Source organism: Nannobrachium achirus, assembly GCF_963921795.1.
Source record: "Nannobrachium achirus genome assembly, chromosome: 15".
NCBI lineage: Eukaryota > Metazoa > Chordata > Actinopteri > Myctophiformes > Myctophidae > Nannobrachium > Nannobrachium achirus.
In genome coordinates this window covers 3698215-3717344 of record NC_137822.1, presented here as the reverse complement: position 1 = coordinate 3717344, position 19130 = coordinate 3698215, and the positions used below count along the sequence as shown (strand labels likewise).

At 45.3% G+C, this 19130-nt stretch overlaps 1 protein-coding gene across 1 annotated transcript in view; it reads left to right on the top strand.

Annotated features, from left to right (window-relative positions):
- Nucleotides 1–19130, top strand: part of myo18b (myosin XVIIIB) — a gene marked incomplete at both ends in the record, with an annotated part of 70254 nt that overhangs the window by 5999 nt on the left and 45125 nt on the right. Inside the window, 15 exon segments of the mRNA XM_080742872.1 lie at nt 1302–1365; nt 1562–1674; nt 2385–2552; nt 3729–3939; nt 4780–4922; nt 5393–5493; nt 5873–5936; nt 6198–6342; nt 8205–8375; nt 8720–8810; nt 9638–9842; nt 10834–10914; nt 11185–11305; nt 12178–12325; nt 13350–13533. Of these exon segments, the coding sequence (XP_080598998.1) occupies nt 1302–1365; nt 1562–1674; nt 2385–2552; nt 3729–3939; nt 4780–4922; nt 5393–5493; nt 5873–5936; nt 6198–6342; nt 8205–8375; nt 8720–8810; nt 9638–9842; nt 10834–10914; nt 11185–11305; nt 12178–12325; nt 13350–13533 (2010 nt within the window).

Sequence of the window (19130 nt, the reverse complement as noted above, 5' to 3'; positions counted from 1 at the left end):
GGGGAACCCTGGTCTATGGAGTTAACATTACTCTAATAGACCCCCAGGTGTGGTTATAATATCCAAATATGTCTTCCCTGTGTATTTTTGGTTTCTTTCTGAAAGCTGAAAGCCTCTGAGTCAAAAGGCCCAAATAAAAAATGTAATGATGACATCATAAAATCCCCTTTTTACGATATAAAAACACTGTGGGTGTGGCTAACTTCAGCTGGGTCACCACCCACCTGAAAACCAGGTATATACTTAATGAACAGGTGTGTGTGGCCACATAAAAACAACATTTTAACACTTTCTGTACACTTTTTTTGAAAAGATCTTCCTCCAAGTATAATCATAATACCTGATGATTATGTTTTAGTGGGAAAAGAAATGATGGCACTATGTCTTTAACCACTAGCCTAAAGGGCAATTCCCCCATGGCCAGGGGGAGATATTAGCCTTTTGGTCATCAGGCTCTGAGCCTCTTCACTCACACCCCCCCCCCCCCCCCCCCCCCCCTTTAGACCTCCCACCATGGGGGAAACCCCATCCGGGCCAAAGCACCATTGAAATCTTGTTTAAAATGACCTGCCCATCGATGATGTCACTGTTAGGTAAGATTCTGAACTGTCCACAGCCCTCCTCTGAGGCACAGAGTGAGTTGATAGAAACCCATCTCGGCCAATCTAGAAGCAGTGAGTCGATATTGCCAATCCACACCCTGTGGACTGGCTATACTGTATGTTCGCCGAATGATGGCCTATTACAACATGCCCAGAATAGTTTCAGTTTCCATTTTGGGACAGATTGAAAATAACTTTATATTTGACATTTACTACTACTGTACTTGAACTCCAGCATCCCTATACACCAAGCACCGTAAGGAAGTTATCCCCTGCATTTTCCCTCTGATCTATAATTGCACCAACTGCGATGACGACAAGTTTGTGCCGTATTTAGAAGGTCTGTCGACCTGGCGGTCGCTAATCCCCATTAGGGTGTTTTACTTGTATTTTACATGTACTACTACTTGAACCCCAGCATCCCTATTATGGACATTTCACAAAAATGCTGTGAGCTTGTAGATCTGCTATTTTTGGCCATGAGATTTGAGTATAGATCGAAGAAGAACACACCAAGTACAGTACAACTCAAAGCATTATCAAAGCACTTTGGCTCCCCTGGACTTGGCACCCTACGGCAAACACCTTGAGAAACCTTGTTCTCGGGTTTAAGTGGTTAAGATCACCATGTTCTATCACACATTTCCTATCTCCCTTTTGATGTGTTGTGTCCTTCTCGTTGCCTGTGTGTGTCATCAGGTTAGAGACGTGTGGTATGAAGTTGGAACCGTGTGGTACGCTCGCAAGGATGGCTTCGTCCTCGGTGAGTCACACATACTGTAGAGCCATCCAGGCATAGCCAGGCATAAAGCGAATGCTTTGGTCATGCATGCACAGACACGATCAGTCAGTCAATCTGGAGCATATTGTGTTTCCTTACGTCGCCTGTACGTCCTCTGAATGCTGGTGTGTGTGTGTTTGTGCGTGTGTGTGTGTGTGTGTGTGTGTTCCTCTCTCAGCCACTCAGCTGAAGCCAGACGAGGGCACACCGGACCTCCCAGAAGGCCGGGTTCGGGTGCGACTGCAGACGGACGGAACACTGCACGACGCCACAGAGTACGAGATAGAGAAGGTATGTGTTCATATACTGTACTGTATATATTTATATATACTCTATGAGATAGGAAATGTACTGTATACAACACTCTAGGACCTCTCATTACCTTTTGTAAAAGGGAGAAAAAATTCCGGTAACAGGGTCTCCTACCCATATCTCCAGAACTTTAGCTACAGTATATCCAATCAGGAGAGAGAACCCATGCAGGATATACAGTACAGGATAAACAAGTGAACATGGAAGTAAAAAAAAAGAAAAAAAAAAGAAAGAAAAAGCAGCCAAAACCGGAAAGCGATAAATGCTCTCTCCTGAGTCCATGACATTGAAGATGTATTTTCGGTTTACTAAAGAGCTGGAGAGACTGGGAGTTCACTTCTTTAAAATATTTTTTTTTGTCGTTGGATAAGATTTTGTCGACAATTCCATGCTGTATTGATGTGGTGCGATAGGAGACAGGCAAACACTGACCAAAAATAACACATTTTCTACATTCCTTAATTGTGTAGACTTCTTAAGTAATGCAGTAAATTAAGTAGTGCAGGTATAACTTAACTCTTGAGATGGACCCTTATGGGGTCCATTTGGTTTCGTTTTATGCTCCACAAGATCCACAAGGGTCCATTTGGTTACCAACTCTCCATCATGTAGCTGGGGACCACCTGGAACCCCCTCAAGGACCACAGGTTTAAATGGTTAAATGTCTGTTGTGGTGTGCCGTTGTGCAGTGCAACCCGGCGGAGCTGGACCTGTGTGAGGACCTCAGTGAGCTGCACAGTGTGAACGAGTGCGGGATCCTCCACACGCTGACCAGCAGGGCCAGGGCCAGCCTGCCCCTGACGCACGCCGGACCCAACCTGGTCAACTTCTGGCCCCCCTCCCACCCTCACAGCAAGGTGAGTGGCAAACAACCTGGTCAACTTCTGGCCCCCCTCCCACCCTCACAGCAAGGTGAGTGGCAAACAACCTGGTCAACTTCTGGCCCCCCTCCCACCCTCACAGCAAGGTGAGTGGCAAACAACCTGGTCAACTTCTGGCCCCCCTCCCACCCTCACAGCAAGGTGAGTGGCAAACAACCTGGTCAACTTCTGGCCCCCCTCCCACCCTCACAGCAAGGTGAGTGGTCAAACAACCTGGTCAACTTCTGGCCCCCCTCCCACCCTCACAGCAAGGTGAGTGGTCAAACAACCTGGTCAACTTCTGGCCCCCCTCCCACCCTCACAGCAAGGTGAGTGGCAAACAACCTGGTCAACTTCTGGCCCCCCTCCCACCCTCACAGCAAGGTGAGTGGTCAAACAACCTGGTCAACTTCTGGCCCCCCTCCCATCCTCACAGCAAGGTGAGTGGCAAACAACCTGGTCAACTTCTGGCCCCCCTCCCACCCTCACAGCAAGGTGAGTGGCAAACAACCTGGTCAACTTCTGGCCCCCCTCCCACCCTCACAGCAAGGTGAGTGGTCAAACAACCTGGTCAACTTCTGGCCCCCCTCCCACCCTCACAGCAAGGTGAGTGGTCAAACAACCTGGTCAACTTCTGGCCCCCCTCCCACCCTCACAGCAAGGTGAGTGGCAAACAACCTGGTCAACTTCTGCCCCCCCTCCCACCCTCACAGCAAGGTGAGTGGTCAAACAACCTGGTCAACTTCTGGCCCCCCTCCCACCCTCACAGCAAGGTGAGTGGCAAACAACCTGGTCAACTTCTGCCCCCCCCTCCCACCCTCACAGCAAGGTGAGTGGCAGAGGTGGAAAAAGTACTCTCAGTTTTTTACCAGTACTCATTACAAGTATTCAACTCGTGACCAGACGCAACAGTGTGCGTACCGCCACAGGCCATTTAGCAGACACTTTCCAACACTTACCACCGCCGACGTTGGTGCGGTGGAGAACTATCTCAATACGCACGCGCACACACACACGCACACACACACACACACACACGTCAACTTACACAAAAACGTATAGAGCAAAACGGCACATTTACTTGAGCAAGTGGCTCTCAAACTTTTCAAAAACGAATACACGCGTTCACATTCTGTGTATGAATTATAAGTTTGCTTTCCTCTCCGGCCACAGACCCCCAGGTCCCGGCGGGGGGAGTCGGTGTGGGAGGCCCCCCCGGCCCTGGCGGCCCTGGTCAAACAGGTGTACGTGTCCATGGTGGGCAGCAGGAGGGACTACAGTGTGTGTGCCATGGGACGCAGTGGCACGGGCAAGACCACGGCGTGCCAGGCCTTCACCACCGCCCTGCTGAAACAAGCTGGCACCACCGGACCCAGTATGAGCGGTGGGTACGGTACACAGCCCTCCTCACCAGCAGTGGGAAAAGTACTCACGTTGTTTACTTAGTAAATGTATCAATACGGCAATGTAGAAACACTCTCTTACAAGTAAAAGTCTGGAATTTAAAATTTACTTGATTAAAAATACAAAGGTGTTGGTAGCAAAATATATTTAAAGTACCAAAAGTAGAAAGTAGGTACTCATTATGCAGTATAACATTTATTACAATTTTAAAATAGCAGATTTACAAGCTCAGGATGCATCGCGTCACGATTATTATTATGGGAAAAACTCTCCCATAATTGGAACTGGTACAAAAACAAAAGAATCCAAGGCACTCTTCAAAAAGTTCCAAACTTTAATAATGAAATTACTTCTTGGCCTCCGGCGGTCTTCTTCAGGGCAAACTACCGGTATAACTAAGCCCTGAAGAGGGCCCTTGAGGGCTTGAAAGGCCTTTCACGAAAGCCTTTTAAAAATGTTAAGAGTGCCTTGTGGATTCCTTTCTTTTGTATTATTGATGCTTTTCTCCTTCTTTTTTAGACCAAAGAGCACGTAATCTTCCGACAAGTTTGCTTCACCAGCCTTAAGCCAAACTCATACTTTGTCGCGCGAAATCGTCAAAAATAACAGATCTAGAAACTCACGTTGCGTCGCCAACGCGACACGATGTGAGTTTGTGGATCGTCTATTTTGGGCGTGCAGCACTGTCATGTGACAGCATAAATTAGGCTTTAGAATGCTGCAGCCCTCCTCTTTTTCAACAACTTTGGTTGTTGTGTTTGATCTTGTGTACTTTGGTTGTGTCTGTGTGTTTGATGGGGTATGATGGTGTGTTTTGCAGTGGAGCGAGTCCAGGCCGTGTTCACCCTCCTGCGATCCTTCGGCTGTGTCAGCTCCCAGCACAGCGACGCTTCCAACCGATTCGCCATGGTCTTATCGATAGACTTCAACCACGCTGGAATGGCCGCCGCTGGACAACTACAGGTAAACACACGCTTGCACGCACGCACCCATGATGACCTGTCTTAATTCCACTGGATCTCTTCTCCACTGGTCCCTCCCTAACATTCTAGTCACGTTTTTATTTGTTGACGAAATTATCAATATATTTAAGGTCCTTGCACATTGCTGCGTCTTTTTCGGACAAATATTGGAGCAAATTTCGGAGCACATAAATAAAAGAATCAACCTCACGTTATGTCAATCACGTTTGCACACTGACGCCCTTTATTTCGTCTGTATTAAAAAAAACGGACAGGGTACATTTTCTTTGTTTTTCGCCACAGGGTCTGTCACTGCTTTCTCTCCCTCTCGTATTATAAAAACGTATTTAAAAGAAAAAAGAAAAAAAGGGAAATTCAAGCACGCACACACACGCGCACACACACACACACACACACACACTGTGTCCTCTTCAATATTTAATTCCTCCTCTCTCTCTCTCTCTCCGTCAGACCATGATGCTGGAGAAATGGAGAGTGTGTCGTAAGCACGAGGGAGAGAGTAACTTCCTGGTGTTCTCTCAGATGTTGGCAGGACTCAGTACAGAGATGAGGTTAGGATGTGTGCTACTCTACTCACTCACATTACTAACATTCACCTTGATGTGTGCTACTCTACTCATTCATTAAGTTATGAGGTTTTGTGATTGTGCAGGATAGATTTTCTATTCAAATATGCTCGTTAGAAACATAATGTGAGCTCCTATAAAGACATGAAACGCAAATATAATCGCTATATAAACTACAAACCCAATTAACTCTGTCTACAGTATTTGATCTACTATAGGTGCACTTTTCAGAATGAGAGATTACCATTATAAAAGCACGGAGAAGATAGATGCAAAAGATAGATGTAGAAAAATTACCACTCAATATCACGTTCAGTAGGTTTGAGGTCAAACAGGTTCAAGTTGTTTTTTTCAATCCTTACAGGACAGAGCTGCAGCTACACACACTCGGAGAGGCCAACTGCTTTGGTATCGTTCCTCCCACCAAAGTAAGGACCACCTCGTTTATAACTGACATGTATTATATTACTGTACATGTTTATGGTGTTAAAAAATTAGACAAATATTCAAAGATTTTCAAAGAATGTCAAGACTTTTTGAAAATAGCTGATAGGGCCTAAGGGTCCCTGGACACCACAGATATAAATATCATCTAATGTAAAAAAAAAAAAAAAAAAAAAAAAAAGGTGACTCATCACTTTTGATGATAAATACAACATCAACAATGACTTGTCATTTTGACTCCTCAGGTGGAGGAAAAACAACGAGCATCAGTGGCCTTCAACAAGCTGCTGGCTGCCATGGAGACGCTGGGCTTCTCAGCCAATGAGCAGAAGGCAATCTGGCACGTGTTGGCGGGTATCTACCATCTGGGAGTAGCTGGGACCTGTAAAGGTGACTCGTCACTATGTATTTGTCCAATGTATTTGTATTAAGTTCCTAAAGTTAAAGGGGAGAACCACTCATTTTCAATATTGAACTACCGGTATGTCATTAATATACCTTCAAGTTGCTATGTGGAAATAAGAAAAAAGGTAACTCTTTTACTGCTTCGGACGTTCCCGTTCGCCCCAATTTTGAACCAAGCGCGCTGCCAATACGGCTCGTTCTTTTTACCTTGTCTGATGACTGTAAGCTGATGAGGGGTCGCGCCGCCGTGTACAGTAAAAACATCTCCTGTAACGCTGCTCTCAAAAATCCACCGCACGTTATAATGGAGTCCCAAATCACTTCCTGGCTGTTTTCTGTGGATCTGATCTAGAAAATGCATTTCTATGCACTGAATGTATGGCAAGCGGAGTGGCCCAATAATTCACATTAATTCTTGCATAAGGCTGCCCTCTGCCGCCAGCTGGGCTAAAGTACGCATATGAGCGTCCATTGTAAAATTAATTCGTTTGTGAAAGAATCAATAGATAATTTTCTATAACATCGCAAAGGTAAGCTGCTTTTTGCTGGCACCAGCCCCAATAAATGAATAATGACATATAGTTCAATATTGAAAATGGGTGGTTCTCCCCTTTAACACAAGTAAGTAACTAAATGCATTTGAAATGAAACCAGTAAGACTCCCTAATCGGGAGATAACCGACCGTTGGTCGCTTATCTCCAAAAGTTTGTTTTACCAAAATCGTCCTGATGGTGGAGCTAGATGGGACAGATGCGTTTTGATTACATGACTGTAGAGATACTGTGCGATTTGTGTGATTTTAGGGCAAAATCTGTAGGAGCAGTGTCCAAAAATGTGTTTAAAAAAATCGGCCTGAAGGTGGCGCTAAATGGGACAGATCCATGTTGATGAGATGAGTGAAGACATACTGTGTACCGATTTGCGTGATTTTAGGGCAAAATCTGTAGGAGTAGTGTCCAATGTGAGAAATGAGGGGTGGGGTCTCCTCGCCGCCGAGGCGGACGAATAGGTACCGGCCCCGGCTCTCCCGGTCGCTCCTAGCCCGAGTTAAGGCATTTTATGTGAGCTGTAGTGGAGGGGGTCCTCCACTGGGGGCGCCACCACTTTTGCATCCGTTCTGGAGCACCAGGAGTCGGTGGTCCCCGGGAATTCCCCGTGATCAGCCCCGTTGGGGTGGTCATTTGGTCATTTTTGCACATTTGGTCATTTTTTACACCTGGGGGTCCCCCAGGGACCTGGAGCTCCGGGGGTCCTTGGAGGTTGTAGTTTGGCAGGCAAGGAGTTTGTGTGGAAATTTTGGCATGGATCGGGGCAGCGGTGGCGGAGATATGAGTAGGGGGAAAGTGTGACGTGTGACGAGTGACGTGACGGAAGGAAGGAAGGAAGGACAGACAGACAGACTGACGGCTGGTGGAGGTTTGGATAGTATGAGAGTGTAAAAGTAACTGCGACCTACGGTCGCAATAAAACTGTTACTTTTCAGGATTACAATTCCAAAATAGCCGAAAATTACCCAGGATTCGAATTCAAAAACATAAAAAAAGAAAATTGCAGATCTACAACCTCATAACACGTCACGTTTTGAGCTGGTACATCGTCTAGTTTTGCTACTTTTGTGTGACATAGAATGACAAAGTCGGGCGTTGCGAGGCGTTGTGAGCATGTAGATCTGCTATTTTCACAATAGAACCGTGTTATACAAAATGTAATGCCTCAACTCTTAGTGCTTGTCAGGGTGAGGGGGTCCCCAGTTAAAATATGATTATTCTGGGTGTTGCTCTACAGTGGGGAGGTGACAGTTTGTGATCAGGTGGTTCTAACCCTGTATAACCCCCTCCCTCCACAGTGGGCAGGAGACAGTTTGTGGACTTCAGCAGTGCCCAGGTGGCGGGCAGCGTTCTGGGCTGTGAGGGGGATGAGCTGGACACGGCTGTGTTTAAACACCACCTCAGGCAGCTGCTGCAGAGAGCCACCGGGGGCGGCAGAGAGAGGCATTCTGTGGCAGAACCAGACGATGGTGAGATACATAGCACTCGCCTACCCTCAATGACCAAACATGAAAGCTATAGCATTCTTAGGTTTTATTTAAAGTTTTTTACTGATTAGGTGCTTGGTCTACCTACGTTATTATATATATTTTTTCTAGATTGATATCACTATGCAATTGATATATTGATGTTGATGTATTGATTGATGTATTACCTTACTTATTGTAAATCGCTCTGATTAAGAGCGGCTGCTAAATGCCTAAACTGTAAACTGTGTGTGTGTGTGTGTGTGTGTGTGTGTGTGTGTGTGTGTGTGTGTGTGTGTGTGTGTGTGTGTGTGTGTGTGTGTGTGTGTGTGTGTGTGTGTCTTCAGGTCCCAGGTTAACTGCTACCCAGTGCGTAGAGGGCATGGCCTCTGGGCTGTATGAGGAAGTCTTCACTACCATAGTATCACTGATCAACAGGTACTGTACCGTCTGTCTGTCTGTCTGTCAGTCTATCTGTGATAGAGGATATATAATCAGAATCTATTGTTGATCTACTATTTGAACAACAAGACAAAGTGCAGTGAGACTAGTCTAGTGCAGTGGTTCTTAAAATGTTTTCATGTCAAAGACCCCTAAATTAAGGTGCTTTTGGCCGTGAACCCCCAACGGAAAATGTTTGGTGCCAAGGACCCCATGCAAGATTTGTGGAGTTAAAAATGTCAAAAACGTATTTTAAATATTTCCAAGATTTTAGAAAATAGCCGATATACGCTAAACCGATCTTCTTGATATGAACAGGTTTGCTGGGGGACCCCACTCAACTCTGAGAGTGTTCCATTTGTACACTCCCATTTGCACACGCTCAGAGATACAGACCCCTTTGGTTCCTGTATACTATCAAGTCATTTAGCTGGGGACCCCCTGGATTAAACATGATCTCTCTTCATTCCTGCCTGCAGACAGACACTCCCACATAGTATAAATATAAAAGGACTATTAATATTGCACAGACAGGAATGCCAACTAGGTCAGTATACGAGGAAGATCACATAAAAGGATTATAAATATGAATATTGCACAGACAATAAGGCCAACTAGGCCAGTAGTTCTCAAACTTTTTTGGGCTCCAGTCCAGTTCTCCCTTTGCCTGATTTCTGAATCCAAGTACAGATAAAAGTTTTTGCTTGAGAGAAAACCAAAGCTATGTACGTATGTATCAAAACCCTTTGAAATTTGCAAAAGGGTTTCTACCGTATGTCTATGATTGTATACATGTTGTAACTGTGCGTGCTCCCGCCTCCCAGGGCACTGAGCTCCCAGCAGCTGATGACGCTGGGCTCGGTCATGGTGGTGGACACGCCCGGCATGAGGAACCCCAGGCACAGCGGAGAACAGGAGCAGCAGCGCGCCGCCGGCTGGGCCGAGCTCTGCCACAACTACCTGCAGGAGAGACTGCTGGAGCACTACCACACACACACCTTCACCAACACCCTGGACAGATACACACAGGTGACTACACACGCGCACGCACGCACGCACGCACGCACGCACGCACGCACGCACGCACGCACGCACGCACGCACGCACGCACCTTCAGTAACAACACCCTGGACAGATACACACAGGTGACTACACACGCACACGCACATCCACGCTCGCACATCCACGCTCGCACGCACGCACGCATGCACGCACGCACGCACGCACGCACGCACGCACGCACGCACGCACGCACACACACACACACACACACACACACACACACACACACACACACACACACACACGCACACACACACACACACACACACACACACACACACACACACACACACACACACCTTCAGTAACAACACCCTGGAGAGATACACACAGGTAACACATCATACCACACAGCTTTATGAAATATGATTTGTAGAGTCAATTATTTGGTGGGCCGACTATACAAGTGGGTCTGTGGTCCAGTGCCCACAGGCCCAGGAGGTTTTGTTGTGTTATGTGGTGTTGTGTTTTTACCGTATTGTTATGTTTACTGTGAAGTTTGTCTGTATGTATGTAAAAAGAAAAAGAGGCATATGTACTGTATACTTAATAAAAACCTTAAAACATAAAATATACATATATATCTTTAAAGTTAGCATGCTGAAATAGAAGCCATCCTATATTAGCCCATTAAGACCTGAGGCAGAGCTTTTAAATCCTTCTAAGGTTTTTGAAAAAACATGTTTCTATGTCAGTGGTTGTCAAACCTTTTCATGTCAAGGACCCCGAAAATAATATGTATTTGCTCGCAGTAACATGCAGACCTGCGAGGCGCACTGTTGCTCCGATACGCACCAAACCTGGTCAGCAGTCGCCAGTCTGCTATCAGAATAGCCACACCATGGCCCCATGTTGGGCCCCTGGTACTACTGTGTACTGTGTATGAGCATACACACAGACAGACAGGTACAGTACATACGCACAGACCCTAATATAGCATGTTCTGGTTGTTTTTTAGGAAAAGGTTCCTGTTCAGTTGGAGAGTCAAGAGAACAGTCCAGCTGAGGTGGTGTCTGCTATCGACCAACCTGCTATACAGGTACGCGCACGGCCGCACACACGCACACACACACATGTGCATCACTATCTCTGGATGGAAAATTCTGCGAAAGTAGCAGTCGTGAGCTTGTAGACTGAAAATGTATGGTTTCTAACTACACCTGTGTCATTGTGTGTGTGTGTGTGTGTGTGTGTGTGTGTGTGTGTGTGTGTGTGTGCGTGTGCGTGTGCGTGTGCGTGTGCGTGTGCGTGTGTGTGTGTGTGTGTGTGTGTGTGTGTGTGTGTGTGCGTACGCGTATGCGTGTATAAGTTACGGGCAGCAGACGGAGAACCCAGGGGTCTGCTGTGGCTGCTGGATGAGGAGATGGTGAGCCCTGGTTCTACAGAGAGCACAGTGCTGGAGAGAGTGTGTGGCTACTACAGTAACACTGGTGAGATGCCATGTTATCTTAACATTCTTATATTATACCGCTATAGGCTCTAACAGAGAGAGTGTGTGGCTACTACAGTAACACTGGTGAGATGCCATGTTATCTTAACATTCTTATATTATACCGTTATGTGCTCTAACATTACGGTTACACTACAGTATATCCCTATGTCTTCTAAATCCAAATAGTTTTCTGAAAAACTTAAGTTTCTATATTAGTGGTGGTCAAACCTTTTCATGTCAAGGACCCCCAGAATGACCTCCACCTGAAAAGATTTTGTTCCAGGGACCCCCAGAAGCAAAATATTTGAGTTGTTCGCTTATATATATCTTCAAAGATTTGCACATAACCTTTTCAAAAATAGCAGCTCTACTGTACAAGCTCATAGCGCTTGGTGCACTTGGTGCCTTTTCAAACGGAGAAAAGAACAGAAAAAATATGGAGAAAAAAAGCATATCATGGGATTCCGTCATTGGCTCTCTGTCAGACTTAGAAGTGATTTGAAAAGTTTATTATTTATTTGTTAAAGCCCTGAATGGACTAGCATCCCCCTTTATTTTTGTTTATTTATTTCAACTTCAAGAAGTAACAGTGCCATCTACGTATGTAAAATATCCACTCTTTTGAGTGGAAACCTCACATGTCTAAAAAACAAACAAAAATACGCAGGTTCTCACAACCATAATTTGAGCCAAGCGATAAATAAGTGCTGCTGTTGCTTCCGGGTTGGTACAGCTGGTGTGTCGTCGACGCTGAAACCAAGCCAGTCAGAGCAACAAACACTGACGTTTATATTTGGTAGAGGTCATTTTCAACAGCCATAAATAATGTGAGTGTATTAATATAGTCTCCCCCCCTCCCCCTCCCCCCAGTGCGTCAGTGTGAGCAGCCGCTGCAGTGCGAGGTCAACCACCTGATGGGTGCTGACCCGGTCCGCTACGACCTGACCGGTTGGTTCGCGCTCATCCAGAACAACCCGTCTGCCCTCAACGCCATCTCTCTGCTCCAGAACTCAACCATGTAAGTCTGTGTTGCTGTACAGCAGGGCATTCACCAAATATTAGAATATTCGAATATCAAAGTCACTATTCAACGTTGTTCACCGAAGTCGAATATTCTCTCTTTAATTTTTTTTTGGTCAATGCCCCTGGTGGAGGAATTTGTAAATGCTCTATACCAGTGGTTCTCAAACCTTTTTAGGCCCTGACCCCCAAAATAAACATATTTGAACTGGGGACCCTCACCCTGACAAGCACTTGGAATTGTAGGTCATTACGTTTAATGTGACTGATAAATATTGTGAAAATAGCAGATCTACATGCTCACAACGCCTCGCGTTGCGAGGCGTTGTGAGCATGTAGATCGTGTAGATCGTCGAATATTCGACTATTCGAATACTTTGAGGTCGAATAATTTGAATACTGAAAATCACTATTCGTGAATGACCTGGCTACTGTACAGTATGTCTTAACCTGGGATTCGAACCCGTCTCTCCATCTCGAGTGCCAAAATGTCCTCTCATGTGCTTGAACAGGCTAGATATTACGCCATACTGTAGCTCCCGTGTGGATGTCAGACTTCATGCGGCCAGCCTGTGATGGCATCTTATGACAAGTCTACAACGGGCTGACTTCTGGCTCCAGCTGAGCTGTCATAATGCTATACTCCCGTATTGAAATTTGGTTCTATCCATGGGTTTCATTTGTAGTCCTAAACGGCCATGTTGAGGACCAACACAGGTGTTTCAATTTGTCTGATCGGCATAGAACTAATGTTCTACCTTCGCCAATCAGAACACCTGTGTTGGTCCTCAACATTGTAATAGGACTACAAATGAAACCCATGAATTTGTACATTCTCAGAGTTAGTATTTTACTGTGTAAAAGGGCTATGCATATCAAACTGAGAGGAAATTAAAAATGCTGAAAATCACTGGTCTATGACCTTGTATTTCTGACAAATTATCTCTCTCTCTCTCTCTCTCTCTCTCTCTCTCTCTCTCTCTCTCTCTCTTTCCATCTCCCCTCTCCTCATCTCTCTCCAGAGGGGTGGTAAAGGCCCTGTTCTCGCCCAGGTCCTCGGTGCCCCCTCTGGTCCGGGGTCTGGGGGGGTTGGAGGGGAACAGCCAGCGCTGCCTGCAGAGGAACGGGACCATCAGGAAGACATTCAGCGGCGGCATGGCGGCCATACGCAGACACTCCCACTGCGTAGCGGTCAAACTGCAGGCAGTGAGTATCCTACTATATATTCTCACTGCAGGCAGTGAATACCCTAATACCAGTAAGACTCCCTAATTGGGAGATAAGCGACCGTCAGGTCGCAGCGTGATTTTAGGCCAAAAATGTGTAGAAGTGTGGAAAAATGTGTATGTAAAAATCGGCCTGATGGTGGCGCTATATGGGACAGATGCATGTTGATGAGATGAGTGTAGCCATACTGTGTACCGATTTGCGTGATTTGAGGACAAAATCTGTAGGAGCAGTGTCCAAAAATGTGTTTAAAAAAATCTGCGTGATGGTGGCGCTATATGGGACAGATCCATTTTGATGACATGAGTGTAGACATGCTGTGTAGCGATTTGCGTGATTTTAGGGCAAAATCTGTAGGAGTAGTGTCCAAAAATGTGTTTTAAAAAATCGGCCTGAAGGTGGCGCTAAATGGGACAGATCCATGTTGATGACATGAGTGTAGAGCAAGTGTCTAAAAAATGTATAGAGTAATTCAGGGGTGCCGTGGATGAAAAGGTTATTGACAGGGGTGCCCTGAGTCAAAAAAGTTTGAAAACCCCTGCTATAGGGGAATCATATCAGAGGTCCACGGCGCTCTCGGTTTCCGGCCGCCTGATGACGTTATTTACTATCTCGACCCGATCAGAAAACAGAAAATGGTATTGATCCCAGTCTATACTGCATATTATCTTACTATAAATGCAAGAAATCTCTGTGGGCGTGCGTGTATGTGTAGATGTAATCCGCGTATCTCGAGAACCGTTCGTCCCACCGGCTTCAGATTTGGCATGCGCATCCCCCACCGTGGCGCAGAGTGCAGTGCCGGGCCTCTGCCCGAACCGATGCACGGTTTTCCGGAACCGCCGCAAAACGATTACCGGGCCTCGACCCGACCCGATGTGCGGTTTTCCAGAACCGGCGCAAAACGTTCGACTAATGTTCGACTAAATGTTCGAATAGACGCTCGGCGGCGGCCGAGCTTCTAGTACTACTAGCTGCCCCTGCTGAAGCTGCAAAAGATGGTGTTTTGGCTACCGAAGTGCCCCCCCCGGCCGAGGGGGGAACGGCCTTGGCGAACGGAGGAGATTTCAAAACAACAACAGACACCGTTGTCCCTGCCAAAGCCCTCTCTGCCAAAGACGAGAATGTGGAAGACTCCACAGAAGAAGCAGATGACGTCAATGCAGAGATTGGGTTGATCAGGGAAATATTTGAAGAGGAGAGTAACAAAGAAACGTTCTCTGGTTTCCCTACCCCAGCCGTGGCTGGCCCGAACCATGAGCAGAGTGAACTGTCAACAGACAACAGAGAGTCGACAGAGGAAGAGGAGAGTAACGAAGAAACGTTCTATGGTTTCCCTGCCTCAGCCGTGGCTGGCTCGAACCATGAGAGTGAACTGTCAACAGACAACGGAGAGTCGACAGAGGAAGAGGAAGGGGCTGGAGAGTCAACCGATGAGTCGACAGAGGAAGAGGAAGGGGCTGGAGAGTCAACCGTGGAAGAACAAGCCCCATCTTCCCAATCTTTCTCCCTATCGCCAATGCCCCTTCTAGATTTCACGAATGGGATGAATGAATTAATTAACACAGGGATTAAAATGACCCCGGCCAGACGCCCGGCCAAACGCCCGGCTCCACAACCGCCACCGGCCAAATGCCCGGCTCCACAACCACCATCTTTGAAAGCGGACGAAACTGACCCTGCCATGCCCCAGAAATCTGTGGCCTGGGTTCTTTCGCCCCCACCCATCCCTCCACGACCTAAACGAAAGAAGAACCTGGCCTCCCAGCTGGGACAATACATGGCTCCACGACCTCAACGAGCTGGGACAATACTGGGCCAAAACATGGCCTCCCAGCTGAACATGGCTCCACGACCTCAACGAGCTGGGACAATACTGGGCCAATACATGGCCTCCCAGCTGAACAATACATTCAGCCACTGATATCAGTTGGGTCCGATATTATACCCAGCAACAACCGTATCTGGACCCGATGCTCCTCTAGGCGCTTTTACTAAGCAGGCTCACAATATTTCTACTGTAATTTCAAATAGAGTGTCCAGGACAAGCAGTGGCTCTGCTAATCTAGCAAATTTAACTTACATACCCTGTAGGGACTATAGTACAGTAGAATGTCAAAAAATAAATCTGGCCCTCTTTAACATCAGGTCACTTTTAAACAAGCCCTCCTCTGTAAATGATCTAATCTGTGAAGAGAAGCTAGATATAATCTTTTTAACAGAGACTTGGCTGGGCACAGATGGAGCTGTTGCACTTGGCGTCGCCTGCCCACCAAACTATCATTTTATTCAATCAGTGCGCGAAGGAAAAAGAGGTGGAGGTTTGGCGTACATTTTCTCTGACATCTTTAAATTCAAGAACCTGTCTTTTGGAAGTTTTTCATCCTTTGAATACCAAGCTAACTTATTTGAGAGTAAATCCTCTGTTCTAATGATTACCATATATCGCCCACCAAAATGTAGCAAAGCCTTATTTCTTACAGAAATATCAGAACTTTTATCTATCTGTTCCACTGACTATGAGAGAACCTTGATTGCTGGCGATGCAAATTTACATGTGGATATTGTTACAGATGTTACTGCTATGAGTTTCTTACAGTTATTACATTCCCTTGATTTTGTTCAGCATGTTACCGCAGTGATACTCAAACTCCGGCCCGCGGGCCACTTCCGGCCCGCGGCACAATTTTGACTGGCCCACCAGCTTAATGTCCTCAAAGTCACGCATCCAACAAGCTTTAAACTGAGCAGATTGGACCTTGCGTTCCTGAGATAATGGCCAAAACATCTTGAAAGTGGCCAATAAAATCGATTTTTTTTTTTTCTTCTTCATTTTTTTTTACCAGTGGCTCTGTCCAACTAATTAGCATACCCAAAACGACATTGTAATGCAAATCAAATGAAAGAGATGTAACTGTAGCTCTACTTATAGTCATTTGGTAGCTAAACAGTCTGGGTAATCTATTTTAAGTAGATTGTTTGATTTTATTTGATTTTCCTTAGCCATAACTATCTATTTTCTAAGTTTATTTTCTGTAAAAAGCCATTTGTGTCGAATGTGGACCAAGTCATAAATAACAGAAGCAATTGAAAGAGAGATGTGCTCAGCTTTAACGTTATCCCACTTGATAGCAGGCAGATAGATATCAACCCAGACAAATAGCAGACAAATGTAGACTACATTAGTTTGTTTTATTGTTTGTGTGGAATATGCTAATTGCATAGAATTATTAAAATGAGAGAACATTTTGCAAATTACTTTGATTACAAATTGTGTCATTGACAGAATATAAATGGAATTCCAAGCCATAAAATAAGGCACATTGCACTTGTCTTAAGTTATGTGGAATAAAGCAAATAAAAGAGAGAAGTTAATCAAATTATGTAATTTTATCAACTGGCCTGCGGCCCCTTGCCATTTTTGTAATGTGGCCCACTGGTTCAGAAGTTTGAGTATCCCGATGTTACCGGGCCAACCCACAATCAGGGCCACACCCTAGACCTGGTGATCTCTAAAGGGCTAAGTATTTCTATGGACAGGATCATCGCTAAGCCTGACTTATCGGACCACTATTTACTGTGTTTTAATATGACTGTCTCTGATCTAGAAAAATACAATAGAGAATATACTATAAAAAAGAGATTTTTCAGGGCATCGGCAGCAGAAGAGTTTGCTCGCCATCTTGCATGTGCACCCCCCCTTCCTGATATTCCCTCAGTAAATGATATGGTTCAACATTTTAATCTTAAATTAGAGTCAGCTCTGGATATAGTGGCTCCTATGAAAACTAAAAAGAAACATAAAGTAAAAGAAACACCCTGGATAAACGATCATATACGCTCACTCAAGAAACAATGCCGCAAAGCAGAGCGAGCTTGGAGAAAAAATAAACTAACTATCCATCTACAGATTTTTAAGTCATTAACAGCCACGTACAATAAAACCATGCGTCTGGCTAGGCAGGCCTATTTTTCCGGAATTATTAATGAGAACAAGAACAATGCTAGGGTCTTATTCTCCACTATTGAACGCCTCTTAAACCCCCCCCAGTCCTACAAGCAGTCACTCCTTGCCTCTAAAGCAAAGTGTAATGAGTTTGCATCCTTCTTTGACAACAAAATTGTGAACATTCGAGCTGGTATTATGAATAATACTGTCACAAATGCAAATGCGGTTAATGGTGCCATGTGTAAAAGTGTAGATAAATCTAGGGGCAGCCTAGTATCATTTTGTGAAATTGATGAAGAGGAACTTCGTAAAACCATATCGCAAATGACATCGTCTTCTTGCTCGCTGGATGCAATACCCACGCCATTTCTCAAAGAGGTTGTAGACTGTGTGATTGGAGATATCCTAAAAATAGTAAATAACTCTATACAATCAGGTGTCTTTCCAGAAACACTGAAAACGGCCGTAGTTAAGCCCTTACTCAAGAAACACAACCTCGACCCGTCCATGCTGTGTAATTATAGACCCATTTCCAATTTGCCTTTTCTGGGCAAGGTCCTAGAAAAAATTATCTTTCATCAATTGGATGTATTTCTGCAGAACAATAAGGTGCACAACAAATTCCAATCCGGCTTCAGGAAAGGACACAGCACAGAAACTGCACTTTTAAAAGTAATTAATGATCTTAGGGTGTCTGCTGATAACAAAAATGTATCCGTTCTCCTACTGCTGGATCAAACGGCGGCTTTTGACACAATTGACCTTACAATTCTAATACAACGTCTTGAACACTGGGTAGGGCTGTCAGGCACAGCTTTGTCCTGGTTTTACTCCTACCTAACAGGCAGAAGCTACTTTGTTAATCTAGCTGACTTTGAGTCAAACAAACACAACATCTGCTCTGGTATTCCACAGGGCTCAATTCTTGGTCCTTTATTATTCTCCCTCTATATACTGCCGCTAGGAGAACTTATTTCCGCTCACGGTGTGAATTTCCATTTCTATGCTGATGACACCCAGCTGTACCTTTCGGTAGCTCCGGACGACCCCTGTGCTCTAGACCCATTGCTGAGGTGTGTGTCTAGCATAAAATGCTGGATGAGTGAGAACTTTCTCAAACTAAATGAGGACAAGACAGAAGTTCTCATAATTGGTTCTACTGCGCAGAGAGAATCAATAATAAGTAGACTTGGTAACCTGTCTAAAGAAAGTAACACTTCTGTAAAGAACCTGGGAGTGATCATTGACGCTGAATTGAATTTTAATACACACATTAATCATGTCACCAAGATTGCCTTCTTTCACCTTAGAAATATTGCGCGAATTAGAGCCTATCTAACATTGGACGATGCAAAAACGCTGATCCACGCTTTTGTTTTCTCTCGGCTTGATTACTGCAACGCACTTCTCTCTGGTCTGCCAAAGAAAACAACTGACAGTTTGCAACTTGTTCAAAATGCGGCAGCCAGAGTTTTAACTAAAGCTAAGATGAGAGAACATATTACTCCAGTCTTAGCGTCGCTACACTGGCTCCCGGTTGTTTTTAGGATTGATTTTAAAATTATTTTACTTGTTTATAAAGCTCTAAATGGTCTGGCACCTTCGTACCTCTATGACTGCCTGCATA